We start from the raw sequence: 20,609 nt of genomic DNA on the forward strand, positions 1-20,609 counted from the left end.
TGCATGAGCCTCCGACTGAAGCTTGTCTTGATCCTTTCCTTGCGTGCGTTTGGCCAAGAGAAAACTGGTTGGTGCCGTCTTACCCTCCGATGCCAAGACACGAGACACTGAGACCCTTGTATATGGCGCAAACACTCAAAAGACGTTTGGAAACCCGGAAATAAGCGTCGAAGGTCCAAGTTTGTATTATGCTTAATTTTAACCTCATCTAATTGTGGTTCTCGGCAACACTCAACTCTAGCAATATGTCAACCTCATATAAGAAGGGAACAAAGCGTCTACGTACAGGCGAGAACTGATAATGTTCCTCTGCTGCTGGCTATCACCTTGCAGCAGAGACATACCTGGGTCAGCATCACCCTCCCGCGGCCGGGGCCCCAACCCGCCAAGTGTCTGGGCACCTTGGCAGCGGAGTCTTGTTCGCAGACTCGTTTCTTGTCATACATACCAAGCCAAGCGTTTCAATGGAGTCGGCCAAGTCGATCTTGTCCCCGGCAGCAACTAGCAAATCCAACAGCTCCCCGTCTTGGAGGGCACTGAGGCGATCCTCCGATACTCCTTGTAAAAGCGTAGACTCTTGGCTCGTCCCTGATTTTATGGAGGAAGTATCTGCAATAAAAGCAGGCTCGTCCGCGCGTGGATCCTGCTCTTGTGAAATAAATTGTCCCAGTGTCTCGGGTTTCTGGGCATTATAGTCGAATCAGGGCCTCTGAGTTCTCTCATGTGAAAAGTTCACCTCCTTGTGGAACTCTCGCCTCATGACTACCGAACCTTGTTACTGAAGACGACTCAGCCTAACAAGTTCATCTCCTCCTCGCCCCCGGGCGTATCAAATTCATCATGGCGATCCCACCAATTCTCAAAAAGATCGGCCAAAAGCTCTCACCTCCACCATCAACATCTGAAGATGGCCGTGATCAATGGAATTCGAGAGCTTCCTTCTTACTTGCGGCCATGGGAGGCTGCGCCGGTATGGGAAACCTAATTCGGTACCCTTCACAGGTGTACAACAACAACGGCCTCCAGTGGTTCATTCCATATCTCATGTGTGTCTTCCTGATCGCCATCCCAGCCTTGATTCTCGAAGTCAGCATTGGTCAAGCGTACCGTGGAGGGTCTGTCGTTGCTTTCAACAACATCAACCACCGTCTCAAGGGTCTCGGCTTCAGTCTTCTATACATCGGCTTTATGGTCAGTCCGTACTTCGTCGTCAATCTGTCCTGGATCATGATCTACTTCCGGAACTCGTTCCAGAGTCCTCTGCCTTGGGAGGGACGTGCTGAGGAATACTACTACCAAGACGTAGTTCAGAATGTCGATGCGATTCCCGGTAACAAGACGTCGAGCGGTGTTATAGACTACGTCAAATACCCTGGCACTGCCCTTATTGGAGAGACTGTTGGATGGACTGCATTCGTTTGGTTCCTTGTATGGATCTCCATCTTCCGCGGTATTGGCCAGACAGGTCGTGTTGTCTATTTCACTATGGGTCTACCTGTTGTCTTGACTATCATCCTTGTCGGTCGGTCTGTCTCGCTTCCTAACGCTGGCCGCGGCGTGAAGCTGTATTTTGGAGAGTGGAACGGCGAGAAGCTGGGGTCTGGTGAAATCTGGCAGACTGCAGCTGGTCAGGTCTTCTTCTCAACTGGTGTCGGTTTTGGCTATTTCAGTTCTTATGCCTCTTACAACCAGAAGCATGCCAATGCTGTCATGGACTCGTGTCTCATCGTTGGCAGCAATGTCCTCTTTGAGGGATTTGCCGCATTTGCTGCGTTTGGAGTCGTTGGATACCTGGATATGATGCCAGTCCCTGGCGAACGAATTGGTGCATTTACCATTGGATTCTTGACGCTCCCCACGGCTATCACTCAGCTTCCTGGATCATCATTTTGGGCCTTTGCACTCTTCTTTACCCTGGTGGTCCTGGGTTATAGCTCCGCGTTTGCCATGGTTGATGCCGTGGTAACGCTTGTTATGGACACCAAACCCAAAATTCGTCGCGAGTGGGTAGTCACAGGCCTTGTGATTATCTCATTCCTTATTTCACTCCCTTTCTGCACCCAGTTTGGATATGCTCTTCTCACTGGAGTTGACCGGTGGATCAACGATGTTGCTCTGGTGTTCGTTGTGTTTGGTGAATGTGCATTCTCCACGACCTTCTACCGTTGGAAAGACGTTGCAGGACAGGTGGGAAAGCCAGCCTTTTTCATTTGGAACTTTGGGTACTTTGGAGGCATGGTTCTCGGAGTTGCTGTTGCCCATGCGGTTCAAGCTGAAGCGGGTGCTGGAGTTGGCTTTGGCATCTTCATCATCTGCTCGATCGTCTCTTGTGTAATTGGCAAGACTCCTGACGAACTTCCGCCTGCTTTGACCTTTACCGAGGAAAAGGGGTTTGTTCGCCGATTTACCGGCAGAAGTCCTGCCATGTCAAAGCTCTTGGACAATGTCTTTATGACACGCTTCTGGTACATGGCCTTTTACTCTGTAAGTTCTTGCATCCGGCTTGTTGTGTGTAGTTACTAACAGAATTCATCAGGGCCAGCAACTTCGACGAGATCTCAACGTTATTGTCGCAACTGGAAAGAACTGGAGTATTCCCGCCTTTTGGCCAATCCTCCTGCGCTTCATCTCGGCGCCTGTGCTCGCCATCATCTACGGCTTTGCCTATCCCGCTTTCTACGAGCTCCGTGATGATCCCCTACACATTCTTGGCTTCGGTCTTGCCCATATCTGCTTGGTATTGATTGGACTGGGAGTCCTCGTGCCCCGCTGGTACAACACAATTATCCCTCCCGACCGACGCGAGGAAGGCAAGCTGCCGTATGCTCCCAATGTTCTTTTGGACGGCGAAGAGCCTCGAAGAACTGATTCGATGGAGACTGGCGAAGGACTTGCAGGCTCCGAAGGCGGTGAAAGCGAAGAAAAGAAGGGACAGAGTGTGATGTAGTTTAGCGTAAGAGTGGATGGGAGTTAACATTGGATTTATTGCGTACACGAGGGAAGGCCAAGGACTAGCCCCGGGTATCCTATATGTACTGTAGTCAGGCCCTCCTAAAAGACTTTGATGCCCGCTTGCTTCGCCCGTCCATCAAGTGAAAATACCGAACATTGAGAGTCGTGAATATTCTGCTTTCCAGATCTAGAAAAACGGTGGCCTCCATGAAGGAAAAGGGATTTCTGTTGTTTAGGTGATACGCAGCGCTGCTGATCGGCTACACATGAACTGTTGGTGTTAAAGTTGAAGACTTCTTGCTCCAATAAAGATTGTAGTTGGGGGATCAGGCCCAGAAGTAAAAAATACGGGTTACGAGAAAGGGAATGGAAACTGCGGAGTCTCCGCATCTCCTGTCCACCTTCCAGATAGATAGATAGTAGGTAGATTGGATGTTTCAGTGACATGACGTCATTGACGCTTTTTTGTCTGAAACATCTACACTTTCTAGGAAGGTGGGAAGAGTCTGTTTCGCAGAGATCGTCGTGCCCTCTGGCCAATCAGCATTTCTCAGCTGGACTCTCGCCTAAGATGCCCCTATCCCTCATCCAATTGTTTCCTCAGCCCATGCTCACGTTTATATCTAAGCTTAAGCCGGTCAAACCTCCGTCTTTCTTGTATGTACGCCGTTGTCAAGATAAAACAAGCCACCGACGCATCGTCGACAAGCATTTCTACTCAATGGTTCTGCAAGTCACATCATGCAGGGATTATTCTCACTTCCGCAAATTTACGGATAGAATTGAGATGCATTCATGGCCTGGTAGGCTGTTAGGAGCCAGAACACTTGACTGATCGTTCTGGGATTCACCTCCCGGGCGGGAGTTAAACTCAATAAAAAGGCGATATGTGATTCAACAGAACCTATACACCAAAGATTTGACTCATGTGCCTTCCAACCCGTGCAACCGACGCCTGAAGCCGCAACGGACCGAAGACGCCAAGCATGACGACCGCCAGGGTGGCATACCCCCTTTTGAAGTCTAATCAAGAAGAGCTGAAGAAGATCGCCGGCAGATTCCAAGTTCGTATGTTACACTTACAAGAAATATGCATGCAGAGCTGAAAAAAGAGGCAACTTGAGAACACTTTCGATGAACCACTTTCCCAAAATGATGCTTCGGTCTGCTGAAATGGGAGAGTGGCATGATGTGTTGAACTTGCCCGGCTGTTACACGATCATGATCAACTCGAAACTTGAGTCTACACCCAAGGCAGTGAGTGGGACAAAGTGTCGATCTTGGTCTATACTACTAAAACACTCGAGGTACAGGAAAACTATATAATATAGCCACGGGCTAAAGAAATCAAGACCTTCCTTTCCCAATATCTTCAACCCAACATATAACTACTCCAGCCCCTAGAACCATCAAAATGCACTCCTCAACTCTATCCATGTTCTTCACCCTCCTCCTGTCCTCCAATTCCCTCTGCGCTACTAATGAGCCCTGTTACGGGCCCAGCGGTCGAGCAGGTGTATGCATCACTGAAGCGTCTTGCACCTCTGCTGGCGGCACCGCCATCTCTGGTGCATGCCCTGCAGACGCTGCTAACATCAAATGCTGTTCCAAGTCAACATGTTCTTCAGGAAACTGCCGCTGGAGCTCTGATTGCGCGGGCACCTCTGCTAGCAACCAGTGCCCTGGACCTGCGCAGATGAAATGCTGCTCTTCTGCTGCCACGGGCTTCGGGGGGTATTCTGCTCCCACGATCCCAGCCGTCGGTGCTTGCAAGCAAGTTTCTGTCAACGCTGCCACGGCGGTGGTGAATCAGTTTCCTGGTAGGATCAGGGAAATTGGGTGTAAGAGAGACTGCTCTTGTCCTGGATCTTCTGACCATTGCTGCGGTCTTGCAACTGACTTCATGTGTTCTGATGCCGGCGGTGTAAGTGCCCATTCCGATCATTTTCCAGGCCAAAACGTTGAATACTGACGGAACACAGTCTGCTACCCTTTCTGGAAAAGAAATCGCTGAGTGGTGCATGAGGAACCGCAACACTCTAAACCTCAAGTATGTCATTTGGGGACAGAAGATCTGGACTACCTCTGTCGATAAGACTGAGAAGAACTGGGAGAACTGGCGAACCATGGAAGATCGCGGCGACTTGACTCAGAACCATTGGTAGGTAACTACTACATCAACAGCGAGGCCAAATAAGTTAACAAACTCTAGGGACCACGTCCACGTCTCTTACAATGGTTAGAGTCGAAACTCGCAAGGTAGGGATCTGGAGGTACCTGTGGGGCATATTGAATAACATCTAACGCCACTACGATTTGTACAAAACATAAGTAGTCGTCTTGATCATTCAACATCGAATTCTGTCTACCCAAAAGTCATATATCAATTTTCAACACCGTCTGAAGTGTAACTGCCTTGTGGTATCTTGTCTAATATTTACCCTCAACGCCAGGCAACGACACATAACTGTCTCCATGTGTAATCATAATACCAAGGTCAAGTCCATCATTCATCAAAACGCCGAGAACGAAGATCCCACCAAATTTAGCCCCCAAATGCTTCATTCACTACCTCGCCTTCATCCGGCGTCACCTCCAGCTCGAGCAACTCATGGGCTGCCTCAACTGTCTCTCCATCAATCCCGGCCTCCATCACTAAATCTTCCTCGGCAAAAGCAAGTCTTCCTAGAGCGAGAAGATACCTTTGGCTTCCCCCGTGAGCCATTGAGAGCTTCTCGCTAATGTCTGCGAGATTGGCGGTATCGGGACCTGTCACCAAAGAATGTATCAAGAAGACGCATTGTGAAATGATCCGATATAGGCCGGCTGAGTACGACGTCGTAGTTGATCCCTGGCGTATATCCTTGGTCTCAGATGTTTGTGGTAAGATGTTGAAAGGGATAGGCTGGTCGTACAGCTCGTCTATGGACATGCTGAGGCAGGCCACAAGGCGAGGGAGAGCGAGACTGTGAGACGCAAGCTCCTTAGCGCCAAAAGGATGGCGTGAAAAGGCGATGAGCGTTCGCAAAGCAGCCAAGCATAACGTAGATTTCTCATGGCGGGTAGTTACTGATGGGTGGTAATCTGTAAGCTTGTTTGTAACATGGTTGATGACATGACCAGCGACGTGAGTATCTTCGTCGTCTGTAATCGGACCTATTGAGTCTGGGAGTGCAGAGGTTGTCAGGAGCTCGAGCATGCCCAAGATGTCAGAAAGCTCTTGCTTTGGGCTCAGAAGTTTGTAGACCATGTCGGGTTTTATGCATCGCCAAAAGACTGTCGACTTGGGCTTGATTTCATCTTCTGTCACATCAGTTGCAGTGGAACAGGCTAAAGCGCTTGTATACAAGACTGACAAGATATCAACGATCTTGATATGTTCTTTCATCGACTGGAAGTCATCATTCTTCAGCCGTCGTTCACCTTCACGTATGCGGTGCTGCCATTCGGCCAAAGTGCAGATTGTGGCTTGCGCGGGAGGTGTCAGATTCGGCAAAACGAAAGGAACGACTTCTGATGCGTGGAGTGAGAAGATGAAGGAGATGATTGAGAGCAAATACTTGATAGGCTCCCAGAGCTGCTCCTCATGACAACGATTCCACATGTTAACCATAAGATTTGCAAAGTCCACGAGGAGTTGCATCGGTCGATCGGGACTTCCCATCAGAGGTATTTTTTGGAATATGATGGCGGAAAGCGAGGTATCATTGTCGTCTTTGAAGGAAAAGCGAGACAAGATGTCCAGTGTTGGGCGAGGGGTTCCATGATCGAGTACAAGCGGTAGAAACTAGAGACGATGAGCACAGTGCCACCCAGCTGGGACGGATCTGACAAACCTCAAAAAGGACAGCCGGTGGTGGCGCTACCACAAGTGGCGGTCGGTGAACTGGAGCCTCTGGCTTCCCAATACTACTGGCAAAGCTGTCGGTGTGAGTCTCCAATGCCATGATAGGACTGTCAACAGTCGGTCGTTTCCTTTTCCCTTTGCTCGGAGTTCTCTCGCCAACGTGTAAGGCGACTGAGCCAGGATTTCTGCTCCGTCCTTGGCCCTTACTTGGACTTACAACAATATCCATCTCATCGAACCCATCCGCAACCCATGACTTGTTTGCCTTCTTGGGGGTCGTTACTCCTGCCGAAGTTCCAAGAGCGGGATCCTTCCGGCGAACTCGATCACTGACTTCTCTCATGTCACGCTGTAGAAATTGAAGTTCCGTATTGGCGTTCTGTTCAGCGGCAACAGCTGCCTCAGCAATCCTTTCCTGTTTCGCCAATTGTTCGGCATTGATCTTGTTCAGACGAGCAACCTCTGCAGCGTGCTCCTCGTTCGATTTCACAAAATTGGATCGGACAATCGAAGCTTCTCCCAGAGCTGCTTTGAGTTGATCCTCGAGGGTTCGAACTCGCTGCTGTAGTGCTGACAGGATATCGCCAGGTTGATTCTGGGACTGTTGAGAGGCTCCTGGTCTGTTTTGCGGCACAACAGGCCGAGCAAATTGACTCGGTTGAGCACGAAGGAAGTTGGAGCTCTGGGTCTGGAACTGCTGAGAGGTGTAGATGGGCTGGTGAGACGGACCAGCATTGTAAGGCTGTTGAGGGGTTTGGCCTATGGGCCGCCGCTTGGAAGGTTCGACAATAGGGTTCCATCGCGGATTTGGGGGCGGAACTGAGCGTCGAGAGTCCAAGTAGTAACTTTGAGATGACTGGTTTTGTTGGAGATTGCCGTCTACAACTGGCCTCCCAATAGGAACACCAGCGTCATTCGTCACTTCGGTCGTATCGAGGTCATCGTCTTCTATCCAGACGATTTCTGGAGATTCGATGCGTGGGCGCTGTGTCAATGGCTTCGATTGGGCTTGGGCCTGCGTGAGTTGTATTGCGTTATCCTCGAGCTCCTGGAGGGCATTGGCAGGGATATCGTCGAAACCGTCATCGGAGAACTCGTCGTCGAGATCCATCTTTGATGGCTGTTTTCATATCAGAGGAGAGATCCATTGAACAAAAATACAAAGCTTGTTATTGTTGGCGCATCTCGAACGGTATTCCTTGATCACGGTTTCGTGTACTGGGGTGTAAAGGATTTACCAACACGTCGCGAGGTCACGTGGGAGTCAAATTGTGGCTGCTGCTTGGTGCAGCCACTGTCTGGACAAGTGAGGCGCAGTATTGCGGAGTTGATTTTTGAGCATGTGAAGAGCCAAGTGCGTCATTGACCTGGTCAAGCTCCCAGCTCCGACGGTTTGTGGAGAGATTCACCAGTCAGTCCTTTGGACCCTGATGATATACACAGCAAACACAAAAACAAACTATGCTCGCAGGGCATTGGGCTATATGCTTGTAAAGAAGTTGCAGACTGAGACACGCGTATAAGATTTGCAGAGAGTGACACGAGTTAGTTACCAGTAGTAGCATTACTATTAGTGGAGGTTTAGGTACTCGCGCATATTACGGGCTTGTCCTTCGCAACAAACAATTAATTCAGCTGTCACTCATGGTTGCTGGGCGTTTCTAGTTCTACCACGCGATTATGGTCTTTGTTAGGGCTTCTTGTTGCTCAAAATTACCGACATGGGACGAATCTCAACAGATCTATAAAATGGATCCCAAGAGACTGGGGTTTGTCCCACAGCTAATAAGCCCCTGCGTCTGGGGCAGCTCTCAATTTCCCAGTCGTCAATACATATCCAACAATGGGCATTTGCTGCTGAGTCTGCAAAGCCCATACCCAAGCAAAAGAGGGAGCCCGGATATACATTAGTTACCTTACTTGGCGGTTTCTAAGAGTCCGTTGCCCGCTCATTTGACGCAATTTATGTAGACAAAGCCCAAGACCAGGAGAGACGGTGGAAACCCGCTGGAAAGGCCGGAACACGTCAAGCCACAGCCGCAATGGCCGGGTGGTCGTTCAGGGACTCGATTGGTCCCTTAAGGGAATTTTGGGGTCAGATTTGATCATGCTGTTAGTCTGCATTGCGTAGAAGGTGCTGTAGCTCGTCTGTAGTTTACTTGGCAGAGCCAGAGACTGCGTCACTGCGTAATACATACCGACCGCACCCAATCTACCACACCCACTTTTAGAAATGCTAGGTACCTAGTTATGGGTGCTAGGCTGAGTGAGCTGTAGACCGGGCTAGAAACGGGCTTGACTTTTCAAACCACCATTTCCTGTTCTTCCAACATCGTCACAACTATCGCGACAAGTGAGCTCTTTTGCCCACTCGACCTCGCTCCATCTTTCGCTCCTTAGAAGCACTTCTCCCCCCGGCAGAATTTTGTGTTTGCCCCGGCTCAGCTTCTTCCAATCGTGACGATTTATTTCAACACGAAGCGAATTGTCGACTCCTGACGCCGTAAACCCACGAACTTGACCCAGGTCTGCGCAACGACGTCACAGGTCGCTTGGAGCAAATTTTTGGGAACAGGCAACTGTCTTCTTCACCACAGCTTCACTCACTGCTGCAATCGCGTCAGCGACTCGAGCATATCGCCCATTCGTCAGCCGACGACAACCTCATTGCCAACCTTCTTGGCAATAATCAACAATAAAAACCCTCCAACGCCTTTTTCGGCGTATTCACATACCAAATATCAACAGAAATGGCTCGTCCAAAGAGAGGGGTTAGGTTCCCCAACCGCAACGGCTCTGATGGACGAAGATCAAGCTTCAGCAGCGAGGACGGTGGCTCTCCCACCAAGCTCAAGTCCCAATCTTCGGGGCAGTTGGAAACAGTGGACGAGGTAAGCAGACTCAAGGTCTACTGTTTGACTCGAGGCATTGCCCAATAATACCACATCTGAGCTAACAGCCCTCACAGAAGCAGCCCGCAGTTAGCGAAAAGCAAGCCGAGTACGAAAAGAAAAAGGCCAACTTCATAACGCGCACTTTCTGGACCTTTGTCATGTTTGCGCTCTTCTTCGCCGCGCTTTTCATGGGTCACATCTACATCATCTGCATCATCACCGCTGTCCAGATCGTCTCCTTTAAGGAAGTCATCGCCATTGCCAATGTTCCCAGCCGCGCCCGCTCCCTGCGATCTACTAAGAGTCTCAACTGGTACTGGCTGGCGACCACCATGTACTTCCTCTATGGCGAGACGGTCATCTACTACTTCAAGCATATCATTCTGGTTGACAAGGTCCTGCTACCTTTAGCTACTCACCACCGCTTTATCAGCTTCATCCTCTATGTTTTCGGTAAGAAACTCGCTCCCTGGGCTGGACTCTCCAGACTAATCACGAATAGGCTTCGTTTTCTTTGTCACATCTCTCCAGGCCGGGCACTACAAGTTCCAGTTCACCAACTTTGCCTGGACACACATGGCTCTGTACCTCATTGTGGTCCAGGCCCATTTCATCATGAACAATGTCTTTGAGGGCATGATCTGGTTCTTCCTGCCCGCCGCTCTGGTCATCACCAACGATATCTTTGCTTACATTTGCGGTATCCTCTTCGGACGCACTCAACTCATCAAGCTGTCTCCCAAGAAGACCGTCGAGGGTTTCGTCGGTGCTTGGATCATGACCATTATTTTCGCCATGCTCCTCTCCAGCATCATGATGCGATCCAAGTACTTCATCTGCCCTGTTAACGACTTGGGCGCCAACATCTTCACTGGGCTTAAGTGTGATCCCAACCCGGTCTTCCTTCCCAAGACCTACGAGCTACCCGAGCTGTTCTTCCTCCCCGACACTGCGAACTTCTCCGTTACTATTGCTCCCATGCAGATCCATGCCCTCAACTTGGCTACCTTTGCCTCTCTGATCGCTCCCTTTGGCGGGTTCTTTGCTTCAGGTCTCAAGCGCACTTTCAAGATCAAGGACTTTGGCGACTCTATCCCCGGACATGGAGGTATCACTGACCGCATGGACTGCCAGTTCATCATGGGTTTCTTCGCTTATATGTACTTCCACACCTTCATTGCCATCCACAAGGTCAGCCTTGGCAGTGTTCTGGAGACCGCAATTACCAGCCTCAACCCTGATGAGCAGCTCGAGCTCGTCAAGGGAATGGGCCATTATCTCCGAAATCAAGGCATCCTAGCTGAAGACGTAAGTGCCTGCTTCTGAGTCTTTGCTACATCTTGCTCACAAACGACAGGCTGTCACTTGTCTCGATAAGCTCCTGCCGGTAAATCAATGAGTTCTCAACGAACAGCTCAGGTCTTTTACAAGGCACATTTTGGTCATATTCAACTGGGTATATAGTCCCTTTTCCACTCACCTTGGCGTTTTCCTTAGTCATAGAGCTTTAAACTGAGCTGTGCGTCTCCGCATATTATCGGGATCTGTACGGTTCAATCCAACTATTGAGCTGTATTGTTGGGTATCGGGCAGCAAAGACTTTGTGCCCTGGTTTACAGGCGCTGTCGGTATTATGTAATGAGCAAATAATGTCCATATTTCAGGGGAAGGGTAGCTGTGAGTATAGACCCTTGTTGTCGAGGTTTAAGTCGTCAAAGCCTGGTGGGAAATTCTACAAAAGTATTCAACATCCACTCTAGAAGTATTGCAAACTATATGCATCATGTGTATGATTCAATCTACCTGTAGTGTCCGTGCGCCACTCAATGGGCTTCTATGTCCTGTTTTCCATTTTCAATCTTGATCCTGTGCAGCTTATTCTTACAGTCTTCTTCCTATTCGATCTTGGTCTCCCAGCCGCCTTCAGCTTCGAAGATTTGACCAACCGCCTTGCCAACCTCCAAGAGGTGACGGTCGCGATATCGTGGTGCGACGAGGGAGAGGCCGATGGGCATGTCATGGTCACCTTTGAAGCCTGGCACATTCAGGACTGGGACATGAAGGCCCTACACGATCGTTAGCCACTGTAATGTTCGTACACAATTTGTCACTTACGCTCCACATGGCGCAGAAAATATGGCTTCCTGTACTCTCCAGACCAACAGGGGCCTCGTCTGGTACACTCGGCGTGATGATAGCAGCATACTGTGAGGCAATGAAGTCGAAGACAGGCCTCATGGCAGCCAAGCTGTCACTAGCCATCAGTTGCGTCTTGCGAGTGAAATTGTCAGAGTTCTCAACGTGCTCAATCAAGACTTGGCCAATCTGGTCCTTTCCTACTCTATATTCTGGTAGGAAAGAGGTACGGCCCTCAGTGTGAAGACCAATACGATACCATTCTGGCACATCGTCGAAAGTCGAAGGAAGCTCAAGCTCCTCTACTTGGGCGCCATGGGATCTGAGAAGATCTGCAGCGCGGGCGAGTGCGTCTTGGGTTCCAGGACCAGCCATGGGCCAGATGCTCGTCTTACAGATTGCGAAGCGTGCCCCTGTGATGCCTTGAAAAGAGCGATCTTCGTCTTCGTCATCTTGAAGAGCAAAGACGTCGGCCAAAAGGACCAGATCTTCGACACATCGCCCATACCATCCAAGAGTGTCATACATAAGAGCATATATCTTCTGACCTTCGCGAGACACGGAGTTCCAGGTTGGTTTGAACCCATAAATCCCATTGAAAGATGCAGGACGAATCATAGATCCACCTGTCTGTGTCCCAAGGGCCATGGGGGCTTGGAAATCGGCAACGGCAGCTCCAGAGCCGCTGGATGATCCCCCCGGAGTGCGTAGAGGGTCGTGAGGATTGTGAGTCTTGGGGCCGACGTGGATAGCAGCAAACTCGGTCGTAGTTGTTTTGCCTAGCCTGTTAGATTAAACTGTGCAAAGAATATAGAGCACATACCGAAGATGAGGGCACCAGCATGACGAAGGATCCGTACGGAAGCAGCATCCGTCTCGGGAAAATGGCCATCATATAATGGCGAGTTGAACTGAGTAGGCATGTCTATACGAACGATAGTAAGCTCCGGTCATAGTGTTGGGGGGCAAGCTTGGCAAACGAACCTTTTGTGTAAATGACATCTTTCACAGCGATTGGAAGTCCATGGAGAGGTCCTCTATTTTTCTTAGGGATCTCATCTAGAAGTCTTGCTTCCTGCATGACCCTCTTCTCGTCCAAGTATGCCCAAGCTTTGACGTCTTCATCGCGAGCCTTGATCCTTTCAAGCAAAGATTCGGCATACTCTTGAACTGAAAGCTCATCCGCCTGGATCTTCCCAAGAGCTTCAGAAGCTGTGAGTTTCCATGGCTCGATATGATGAGTTTTGGAAGGAGACATTGCTTTCTCTTGGTCCCTCTATTATGGAGTCGTGCTTTTGCATACAACTAAATAGTGTAAGGGAGTTCAGACAGTAGATCTAGTCTTGTTTCCAAAGCCCCGCGATAGTGAACCTCAACACTCCAAGTCAACATCTCAGAAAGGATTAAATTAGAGTCTCATATGATATATACCTTTTTTTGTGTTCGCCTCTTATAAGCAGCTTGTGCTTCGGGCACTAATGCAACGTCTCTATTCTGTAGGCCGGTCGGTGAGAGTCCGTAGCCTATAGGACGCATGTGCGGAAGGCCTCAAGTAGTCAAACAGCTCATCTCCTGAATCCGGGCACTAATGCAGTACGGGCCGAGCTGCCAACGGATACTCTATCTCGATATGGTAATGGATATAATTGTGGACTTACTCCGTCGTCCGTACACCGAGACGTTTTTCTGTGTAACCCGGAGCGGCCCAACGAGAAGCAGAGTCGTCTCGTCGAGGTCGTGATTGGATTTATCGGTGACTATCCGATGTGAGGCGAAGCTGATATTGTCGAGACGAGATGAGGGTTGGGAGGGACAGCATAGAAGGGTTGTTGGACAGGAGACGATAGTTAGACGACTCGAGCAGGAGGTCAAGGCGGACTTATGCTTCTCGTTCGCTCAGGCATTGGACCTCGGGGTGTACCAAGGCATCCAGCACAAGGTCCAACAGGAAGCTATTCCGGACCACGATGCAAAGATACTCCTCGTTCTAAGGTTTCAGCTAGTAACAGTCAGCCAGAAAATAGCTCGGTAACACCCGGTCTTCCGGTCCGACGTCTAACATGACAGATGATAGGAGAAGTCAGAAGAGGCTAGGCAAACTTAAGAAGCAATCAAGGTCGAGAAGTCCTTAGTCGAGACAGGGTTCGATGCAGGAGGGGAATGTCACGGGATAGTGCTCGAAACTTCGGCACTTGGGGAGGGATCTACAGAGGAGGTGAATCCTAAGCTTAACTACTGCACGCATGTACGTATGTATGTATACAAGTCGAACTCTGATTGTATGGTTGAGCGCAGCTGAAGTAGGGATCCGAAGTCTGGTAAGTTTACTAGTGACAAAGACTCGACGCCACGCACCAACATCCCGGTATTGTGTAAGAGATACGGAGTATGTGAGAATGGTTAACCTCATTCAAGATTACCATTCCCTTTTGTTTACATTGCAGGCTGACCATAATACAGTCACCGATTGGGCATGAAGTTGAGCTGAAGTGACATCGCCATTTGCCTCAACAGCTTCATTACGACCCTTGTTTTCCCTGTTTCCATACCTATGTGCTATCTATGACTTCTCGTAGGTCAACAGCCACAAACAATGGTGATCCTCGACACGCAACCTTTATTTTAGCCTTGCTTCGTCTTCCTTGCCTCACCTCAAACCTTGCTGATTTTACCTTTCCTTTCTTTTTCCTCGCAAAACATCTCCGCCGCTATACTGAACAGGGCCATACCCTGCACCCCACGAACCTGTTAGAAACAATTTCATTTCTTTTTCTGTTCTCGCCTGTTGTTAGCAACGTCACTTTTAGATGCCCAATCGCGTCGATCAGCTTCTGGAAGACCGGTGAGCCGGGGCAGTGGCGTCCAACTTCCCGTAAGCCACGCCGATGATCCATGGCGGCAAACTCTGGCTTGGCCCTGACTTTGCAGATGAGGCTAGAGTCGGTGAGTTGAAGATTTCATGTAAATCTATAGTGAGGCTTTGAATTTGCCAATTTTCCCTGCGTATGTGATTTACAGATATAATGCCGGATCTCTGGAATCTGTAGGCGTCGGCCTCGGAATACTACGTCGATGTATAACGGTTGACACACGATCTCGGTAGAATGAAAGTTTAGGCGATTACAAGCTAAGGAAGTTTCTCTTGACTCTAGTTTGATTGACAGCAGGTATGGATATGGATGCAGTATCAGGGGTCTTATACGAGCTGCCATGCTGCGTAGTGACGAATTGATGCTGTCCTTCTTGCGGTAGCTTTCCGATAGGATTGAACGAGAAAAGGCCGCGTCTTGGCTACAGGTCTGAGTCCTCCAATGCTGTTCTGTTCAGTCTCTCAGTGCTTGTATCTATGTATTGATTCGTAATGGTCCTGGAATGAAGCAACATACCATATTGCATCACGTCAATTCCTCAGGTGATATGATGACCTTGGTTTATGCATTGCAGTTATTCGCAGCAAGCCATGCAGCAACTTTATTAGCGAGTGTAACGGTGAAGAGTTTTGTGTCCTGCATATGTCCACGATAGCTACGCAAGACATTGGCTGCAGAGAGGCGCTACGGCTTGTCATTTACGACAGCGAGATCTGATCGAATCAGGGTACTCAAAGCGCTTTAGTTCAGGTCCCATCAAGTTGCTGAGGCTCAACGGCAATGCCGATCCAATGTGACATCAAGAGTCGTAGGTTATGACGGTTGCCCAGTAGATTCCGCCTCAGATGAGGCTCGATGTGAGGCTGTAGGTCGATATTAATAGCTGCAGCACTTTATCCTACGCATGGACACTCAAAATACGAGGGGACGCTGAAAATTGAGGCCTAATTTTGTTTATTTTATGATCCGTTCTATTCGTAATCCGCGTCCCCTCTGAGGCGATCCGTCCGTTATTACGTCTCTTCTAATTTTTTGGTGTAGAAGCTCCCGTCATGACAATTCGTCCGTCGACCACGGGAGCAATGCAAGTTGTCCAATCAACCGTGTACTCGCCCTCTTTGAGAGGATCACAGATACTAGTCTTGACCTTTGCTTTGAGCGCCCACTTCGTAAAGAACTTGCGCATCAAGAGAATCTCAAAATCGAGTCTCGCGCCATCGGGGTCTTCAAACTCTTCCTCCTCACGATCCTTCTCATCAAGTTCCTCGTCGCTGGTTTCGTTGTCATCATGGGGCTTCATATTGATGCTGAAGCGACGCTTGAGGAACCTGCCCCACGGGTCTTTAGCGTCCTTGGTCACACTCTCGGTGCGTTTGTCCTTGGGTAGATTCTCTGCAACGAACTTGAGGTCGGGGAAGTCGGTGTTAAAGGTAGTTCGGACAGGTGAGACGGGCGTCTCGCATTTCTGAGCAACCTTGACCCAATGTTGCGCGAGGTTTTTCCATCGTCCTACTGTCAAAAGGCCCATGAAGTACTGCCGCAGCATGGCCGAGATAAGAATGCCGTTTTCTTCCTCGATGATCTCCTCCGCTTGTCCACCCTCAGACTTGACCAACAAGCTGGTGAAACCATCTGCCGTTGCTGTCAGCTCTCTGTTTTGTGATTGTATAATTTCAACTTACCCTTTCCTCGTCCCATATATCCTCGGGTACAGAGCACATAGAGTTTCTCCGGCTCATACGGCTTTCCACCGATCTCCGCCCACAAGACTCTCTTCCCTCTAGGTCGGGAGGGATCAAACTCGAATCGAATGTTGGAAACCTGGGGAAATCGACCTTCCAGAGCAGGATACATAGCTACACTGTTCTCAAGAGCATCGAAAATAGCTTGGCCTGTCACTCTGAGCAACACGACAGGATCCTCGAATGGAAAGCAGGTCGTGATATCCTTGATGCGAATTGGGCCCGGGGGGTAGATTTGGTCGCCACGGATAGTACCAGATGCCATGATTGTGCAATCAGCGCCATGATGTTGTCTCATGACGTCGCATACAAAGTTTCCGATGTTGGACTCCTTAAGGCGAACTGTGCTGAAACGAGCATCCAGAGGTGTAGCAGTGTATCCAATAGGCCTTGCCAGTGACTGGTTGAGTTTGGAGGTGAGTTCGTCTACCTTTTTTAGTGTTGAAGGGTCTTCCTCGATGGACGAAACGATGTCTCTTCGCCAGATATCAAAATCCCACTTGGAAGGGTCACCTTCCTTGCGACGAGCCTCGATGTAACTCAGGTTCTTGAAGTCGGTACCAGATCTAAGCACGTGAGTCCCGTTGATGAGGCTGTGGGCGTAAAAATGGTCGTGTCCGCCGAGGATGATATCAATGAGTCCTTCCGTCTGTTCTGCCAACTTGTTGTCATTGGGTTCTCGCATGTGGCTTAGACAGACGATGATCTCCGCACCGTCCTCCCGCAACTTGGGGACGAGCTCCTTGGCAACAGCGGTAGCGGATCTGTACTCCAGATTGGGCGGTAGACTGTTGATGGTCTCAAGCCATTCTCTCTCACCCAAGCCGATGAGGCCAACCCTGATGCCATTCGAAGTGGTCATCATGTGTGTCTTCTTGGCATGGCCAATAGGTGTGTCACCGCCAATGTCATGGTCGATGACGTTTGCTAGCAACCAAGGGAACTTGTTCTGACTTGAGAGATGCTCAAACTGCTTAACACCAAAATCGAAGTCGTGGTTCTGTGATTTGAGGCTGGTCAGTTACCAAGTCGGTCAAGGGTAGTATGACCTACCCACCCCTACACAAGAGCAGTCCGTTCCAATTAGATCAAGAACGGGAACCATGTGTTGACCTAGGTCGGATCGTCAATATCTAGATATAAACAAGATGCATCTTTCCTGGATCACAAAACTCACCCTTGGTCACAGTACTCTCCAAGCTGGGGTTAAAGACATCTCCAGAAAAGAGCGTCAGGGCTCTAGGCTGATCCTTGAACTGCTCGCCTTCCTGGTACTCGCGGCACACGCTGATGAATCTTGGCAGGCCACCCACGGGCTCAGCACTCGAAGGGTCCAAGTGATAGACGTCGTTGTAGTGAATCAGCCTCAGGTCGGGAGGTGAGTCAGCCTGGCCCTGATGCTCGACACGGCCTGAGGCGTAGGTGACTTGAGGTTCCGCAGTGGGCTCTCCGGCCTCTGCGGGGGCAGTGTCTTTGACCATTGGTAACAATATCAGTGATGATGTTGGAGTAATCGAGTATTTATTAGGATACTTTTGTTCTTTTCTGAGGGAAGAATAAAAAACAGAATTATTCAAAGAGCGGGAATGACGACAGACTCAAAGGCAACGAGGCGCAGCTGAAGCTCTAACTACCTTACCTTACTTCTCTCCTCTCCTCTCCTCTCCTCTCCTCTCTTCCTCCTCAAAAATCCAGTCCAGGGCAGCGCTAACGGCAGCTTGCAGGACGGGTCCCCGGAAAATGGATCCAGGTAGACCAGTCAGCACGTGACACTATGAAGCCATTACTTTGTGTCGATGATTTGCTGCAGGGGAAGCTTTGATGTTTGGGGCCAGCATGTAACGCTGACGAGGTTTCTTCAGCAGCAAGAGGTGATTCTCTTATTTTTAACGTTGCGGGACATTACGTAGATATGGCGTCCGGTAAAATCAATTAATGGTACTGAATTGAAAGGTGTTGCAGGAAAGGATACATGCCGGATATGTCGGTGAAGAAAAGGTCTATAATCAATGAAGACCTATTGTGAGTTGTGATACTCGAAATGCTTCGTTCCATGTGGAGAGCTTCATTTGTCTGGACCTTATGTCCCACCATTGGCCATTGCCATAATTCCAATTACTAAAATCGAACGTTGCGGTTTCATTAATAATACCCTCATTCTCATAGGCGACTAATGGTATTCATTAGGTGCTCAGTTCAAAAGACAGCTATTCGCTCCAGACGCGAGTATATAGGGTAGTAAATCAACCACTTGACTTCAAAATCTCCAGGCTTGAAGGCAACGTGCTTTGTTCAATCCACGATCTAATCACATCAGAAAATAGTTTTGGCTTTTGCAAATTCCACGTATGCACTGCTCCCCCGACCACTGCAGCCAGTGAGCCCTCGACGGGCATTTCCCTACCCATTCTTCTCACCGCCTCAACATCGTCAATGCCTTCTGCCGCAATCGCCAGCGTCTTCACTGGTAGCGTCCTGATATGGTCCCAGTTGAGCTCCAGGAGTCCCGTGTCCACAGCACGAATCACTTCCCATCTCCTATTATGCCGCATCTCCTCTAGGAGTTCTTCGTGGCGACGCATGCCGCGACCGTTGACAGCCACGAGCATATACAGCCATGTCGGTACCAGTTCGAGAAGCACTAACGTAGCGTAGTAGGTGATGCTCGGATAGCGGACAACCCATGCCCAGTGGCCCTCCATGGGGTGCCCCGCGGTGACAATGGCAGAGAGGACCAGCTCCGGATGTTGCCGGCTGATACGGAGAGTGATGAAGGCACCCATGGAGAGACCAACAACGTGGGCCCGGCCGTCATGTGCGTATCGCCGAATGAGCACGGCCACCCGCTCCGCGGAGCTGGAGATGTTCGCAGGGAGAATATCGCGGGATTGAGAATGGCCACTGATATCGGGGGCGATGATGTGATAATCGGATAGGTAAGGAATCACGTAGGACCATTCAAGATGCGAGTTAAGTAGACCATGTAAAAGGATTACTGTGATTGGTTTGTCTTGGTTGAGACTGACAAAGAAGAGTTCTTGCTCTGCCTCGGTCGCTTCTGGCGATGCCATCTTTATGGGATCTTGAAGAGCCTAATATTATTAAGATGCATGTGTATTTGGTTAAAATCACGACAAGATAAATTGAAAAGTATCATACCACCTCCTCTGGGCTTTAGCTGTTCAGGTGACTTCAGCTGGCTACGCCGCAGCCATCCTGATCGGGGCCATTATCATATCACCAGACAAGCTATAAGATTGACGAGATGCAATATTACCGACACCGGCAGTCAGGAAAAACAAACGTGAAAACCTTTTTGAACTCTCCAATTTGGAACGTCAGCTCTGAAATCTCGTTTCACACTTTGTCAACCGCGTCACTCTTCTTCAGGTGTTTTGACAGCAGCGTAGTATTAGTTGAAGATCATCACTGCTAACTGTTCCCAAACATTCGCCAAGCTGTTTGCATTTCAGGGTGATGTCTGTTATAGGGCTTGTAAACTTATGGCAAAGAGCCTGCAACAAGTTTCATCCCAGGTCTTATGCCCTAAGCCCGAGGTTGAGTCTTGAGAACAATATCTGAATGTGGTATCAGCCGCGTTTCTGAGGCGATCATACATAAGCCGTCGAGATACCGATCGGATGGTCGTCGTTCCTGTTGCAAGAGAGTTTCACCGTCGTGACGCCGTTTCTGCCACTACACTTTTCGCTTCATCTGGCGCCACTATCAACATCCACAAATTCTGCAGCTGAGGATCGTTGAGGAAAAGCCTGGCCTCTACTGGACGTCCCTCCATATCCCTGGGCGCTAGAGGCTATGTGGCAGACGAGTTGAAATATCGCCATATGCCCTGTTTGAAAAACCGTTGATGGGAATTTTTCGAAGCGCCATGGTGAAAAGATCTTCTGGTTTATGGAGAATTCAAAGTCGATGGAAAACGTCTAATAAGAGTTGAAAATGAAGCCATCTCCGACTCACAATGGACTGACGTTGACAGGGAGCGCACCCAATAGCCACCAGATCTGGTGCCGCAAGCTAGCGGGCGAGACGCCATGTGGAACAGGGGTCATGGCCTGAAGAGCCCCTGGCTAAGGTCAGTCGTTGCCCCTAGCGGTCCCTGACACGGGCGGCCATGCTCATGCAGGTTAGAGTGACCGTTGGCAGGCCT

General features: G+C 49.6%; 8 protein-coding genes across 11 annotated transcripts; 4 read left to right on the forward strand and 4 right to left on the reverse strand.

Annotated features, from left to right (window-relative positions):
- The first annotated feature begins 56 nt into the window (after nucleotides 1-56).
- On the forward strand, nucleotides 57-3,090 carry FVEG_10429 (hypothetical protein). Its single transcript, XM_018899579.1, has 2 exons — nucleotides 57-2,484; nucleotides 2,537-3,090. The coding sequence occupies exons 1-2, from the start codon at nucleotides 841-843 to the stop codon at nucleotides 2,945-2,947; spliced, it is 2,055 nt and encodes a 684-aa protein (XP_018757666.1). The 5' UTR covers nucleotides 57-840; the 3' UTR covers nucleotides 2,948-3,090.
- Nucleotides 3,091-4,366: 1,276 nt separating this feature from the next.
- Nucleotides 4,367-5,195, forward strand: FVEG_10428 (hypothetical protein; the record flags this gene model as incomplete). Its single annotated transcript, XM_018899578.1, has 3 exons — nucleotides 4,367-4,876; nucleotides 4,935-5,113; nucleotides 5,165-5,195. The coding sequence occupies 3 exons, from the start codon at nucleotides 4,367-4,369 to the stop codon at nucleotides 5,193-5,195; spliced, it is 720 nt and encodes a 239-aa protein (XP_018757665.1).
- Nucleotides 5,196-5,287: 92 nt separating this feature from the next.
- Nucleotides 5,288-7,998, reverse strand: FVEG_10427 (hypothetical protein). The gene is made up of 2 exons (XM_018899577.1): nucleotides 6,789-7,998; nucleotides 5,288-6,739 (listed from the first exon to the last, which is right to left on the reverse strand). Exons 1-2 carry the CDS (start codon nucleotides 7,908-7,910, stop codon nucleotides 5,498-5,500), a joined length of 2,364 nt encoding a protein of 787 aa, XP_018757664.1. The 5' UTR covers nucleotides 7,911-7,998; the 3' UTR covers nucleotides 5,288-5,497.
- Nucleotides 7,999-8,756: 758 nt separating this feature from the next.
- Nucleotides 8,757-11,608, forward strand: FVEG_10426 (phosphatidate cytidylyltransferase). Of its 2 annotated transcripts, XM_018899575.1 has the most exons (4): nucleotides 8,757-9,690; nucleotides 9,768-10,146; nucleotides 10,196-11,001; nucleotides 11,051-11,608. In XM_018899575.1, exons 1-4 carry the CDS (start codon nucleotides 9,550-9,552, stop codon nucleotides 11,090-11,092), a joined length of 1,368 nt encoding a protein of 455 aa, XP_018757662.1. In that variant the 5' UTR covers nucleotides 8,757-9,549; the 3' UTR covers nucleotides 11,093-11,608. The 2 variants fall into 2 exon arrangements, with proteins under 2 accessions (XP_018757662.1, XP_018757663.1); XM_018899576.1 differs by having other exon boundaries at nucleotides 10,196-11,608.
- On the reverse strand, nucleotides 11,444-14,030 carry FVEG_10425 (amidase). 2 transcript variants are annotated; one of them, XM_018899574.1, is made up of 6 exons: nucleotides 13,488-14,030; nucleotides 13,261-13,323; nucleotides 12,814-13,200; nucleotides 12,653-12,754; nucleotides 11,809-12,608; nucleotides 11,445-11,759 (listed from the first exon to the last, which is right to left on the reverse strand). In XM_018899574.1, the coding sequence occupies exons 3-6, from the start codon at nucleotides 13,085-13,087 to the stop codon at nucleotides 11,589-11,591; spliced, it is 1,347 nt and encodes a 448-aa protein (XP_018757661.1). In that variant the 5' UTR covers nucleotides 13,088-13,200; nucleotides 13,261-13,323; nucleotides 13,488-14,030; the 3' UTR covers nucleotides 11,445-11,588. The 2 variants fall into 2 exon arrangements, with proteins under 2 accessions (XP_018757660.1, XP_018757661.1); XM_018899573.1 differs by having other exon boundaries at nucleotides 11,444-11,759; nucleotides 13,261-14,030.
- Nucleotides 14,031-15,556: 1,526 nt separating this feature from the next.
- On the reverse strand, nucleotides 15,557-18,224 carry FVEG_16800 (hypothetical protein). 2 transcript variants are annotated; one of them, XM_018906035.1, is made up of 4 exons: nucleotides 17,619-18,224; nucleotides 17,495-17,554; nucleotides 16,382-17,441; nucleotides 15,557-16,331 (listed from the first exon to the last, which is right to left on the reverse strand). In XM_018906035.1, exons 3-4 carry the CDS (start codon nucleotides 17,304-17,306, stop codon nucleotides 15,724-15,726), a joined length of 1,533 nt encoding a protein of 510 aa, XP_018757659.1. In that variant the 5' UTR covers nucleotides 17,307-17,441; nucleotides 17,495-17,554; nucleotides 17,619-18,224; the 3' UTR covers nucleotides 15,557-15,723. The 2 variants fall into 2 exon arrangements, with proteins under 2 accessions (XP_018757659.1, XP_018757658.1); XM_018906034.1 differs by having other exon boundaries at nucleotides 16,382-17,554.
- Nucleotides 18,225-18,252: 28 nt separating this feature from the next.
- Nucleotides 18,253-20,381, reverse strand: FVEG_16799 (hypothetical protein). The gene is made up of 2 exons (XM_018906033.1): nucleotides 20,076-20,381; nucleotides 18,253-20,019 (listed from the first exon to the last, which is right to left on the reverse strand). Exon 2 carries the CDS (start codon nucleotides 19,510-19,512, stop codon nucleotides 18,685-18,687), a length of 828 nt encoding a protein of 275 aa, XP_018757657.1. The 5' UTR covers nucleotides 19,513-20,019; nucleotides 20,076-20,381; the 3' UTR covers nucleotides 18,253-18,684.
- Nucleotides 20,331-20,562, forward strand: FVEG_16798 (hypothetical protein; the record flags this gene model as incomplete). The annotated part of the gene is made up of 2 exons (XM_018906032.1): nucleotides 20,331-20,333; nucleotides 20,455-20,562. The coding sequence occupies 2 exons, from the start codon at nucleotides 20,331-20,333 to the stop codon at nucleotides 20,560-20,562; spliced, it is 111 nt and encodes a 36-aa protein (XP_018757656.1).
- Between the last annotated feature and the right edge of the window lie 47 nt (nucleotides 20,563-20,609).

This window comes from Fusarium verticillioides, chromosome 9 (assembly GCF_000149555.1).
Source record: "Fusarium verticillioides 7600 chromosome 9, whole genome shotgun sequence".
NCBI classification, from domain to species: domain Eukaryota; kingdom Fungi; phylum Ascomycota; class Sordariomycetes; order Hypocreales; family Nectriaceae; genus Fusarium; species Fusarium verticillioides.

Excerpts from the sequence above, each read along its gene's own strand:
- FVEG_10429 (XM_018899579.1), top strand. The coding sequence starts at position 841 with ATGGCGATCCCACCAATTCTCAAAAAGATCGGCCAAAAGCTCTCACCT. Across the intron at positions 2,485-2,536 it reads GGTACATGGCCTTTTACTCT|GGCCAGCAACTTCGACGAGA; the intron begins GTAAGTTCTTGC and ends AGAATTCATCAG.
- FVEG_10425 (XM_018899573.1), bottom strand. The coding sequence starts at position 13,087 with ATGTCTCCTTCCAAAACTCATCATATCGAGCCATGGAAACTCACAGCT. Across the intron at positions 12,609-12,652 it reads TGCTGGTGCCCTCATCTTCG|GCAAAACAACTACGACCGAG; the intron begins GTATGTGCTCTA and ends CTAACAGGCTAG. Across the intron at positions 11,760-11,808 it reads TTTTCTGCGCCATGTGGAGC|GGCCTTCATGTCCCAGTCCT; the intron begins GTAAGTGACAAA and ends ACGATCGTGTAG.
- FVEG_16800 (XM_018906035.1), bottom strand. The coding sequence starts at position 17,306 with ATGATGACCACTTCGAATGGCATCAGGGTTGGCCTCATCGGCTTGGGT. Across the intron at positions 16,332-16,381 it reads ATATATGGGACGAGGAAAGG|ATGGTTTCACCAGCTTGTTG; the intron begins GTAAGTTGAAAT and ends CAGCAACGGCAG.
- FVEG_16799 (XM_018906033.1), bottom strand. The coding sequence starts at position 19,512 with ATGGCATCGCCAGAAGCGACCGAGGCAGAGCAAGAACTCTTCTTTGTC.
- FVEG_10427 (XM_018899577.1), bottom strand. The coding sequence starts at position 7,910 with ATGGATCTCGACGACGAGTTCTCCGATGACGGTTTCGACGATATCCCT. Across the intron at positions 6,740-6,788 it reads CACCGGCTGTCCTTTTTGAG|TTTCTACCGCTTGTACTCGA; the intron begins GTTTGTCAGATC and ends CATCGTCTCTAG.
- FVEG_10426 (XM_018899575.1), top strand. The coding sequence starts at position 9,550 with ATGGCTCGTCCAAAGAGAGGGGTTAGGTTCCCCAACCGCAACGGCTCT. Across the intron at positions 9,691-9,767 it reads AGTTGGAAACAGTGGACGAG|AAGCAGCCCGCAGTTAGCGA; the intron begins GTAAGCAGACTC and ends CAGCCCTCACAG. Across the intron at positions 10,147-10,195 it reads CTTCATCCTCTATGTTTTCG|GCTTCGTTTTCTTTGTCACA; the intron begins GTAAGAAACTCG and ends AATCACGAATAG.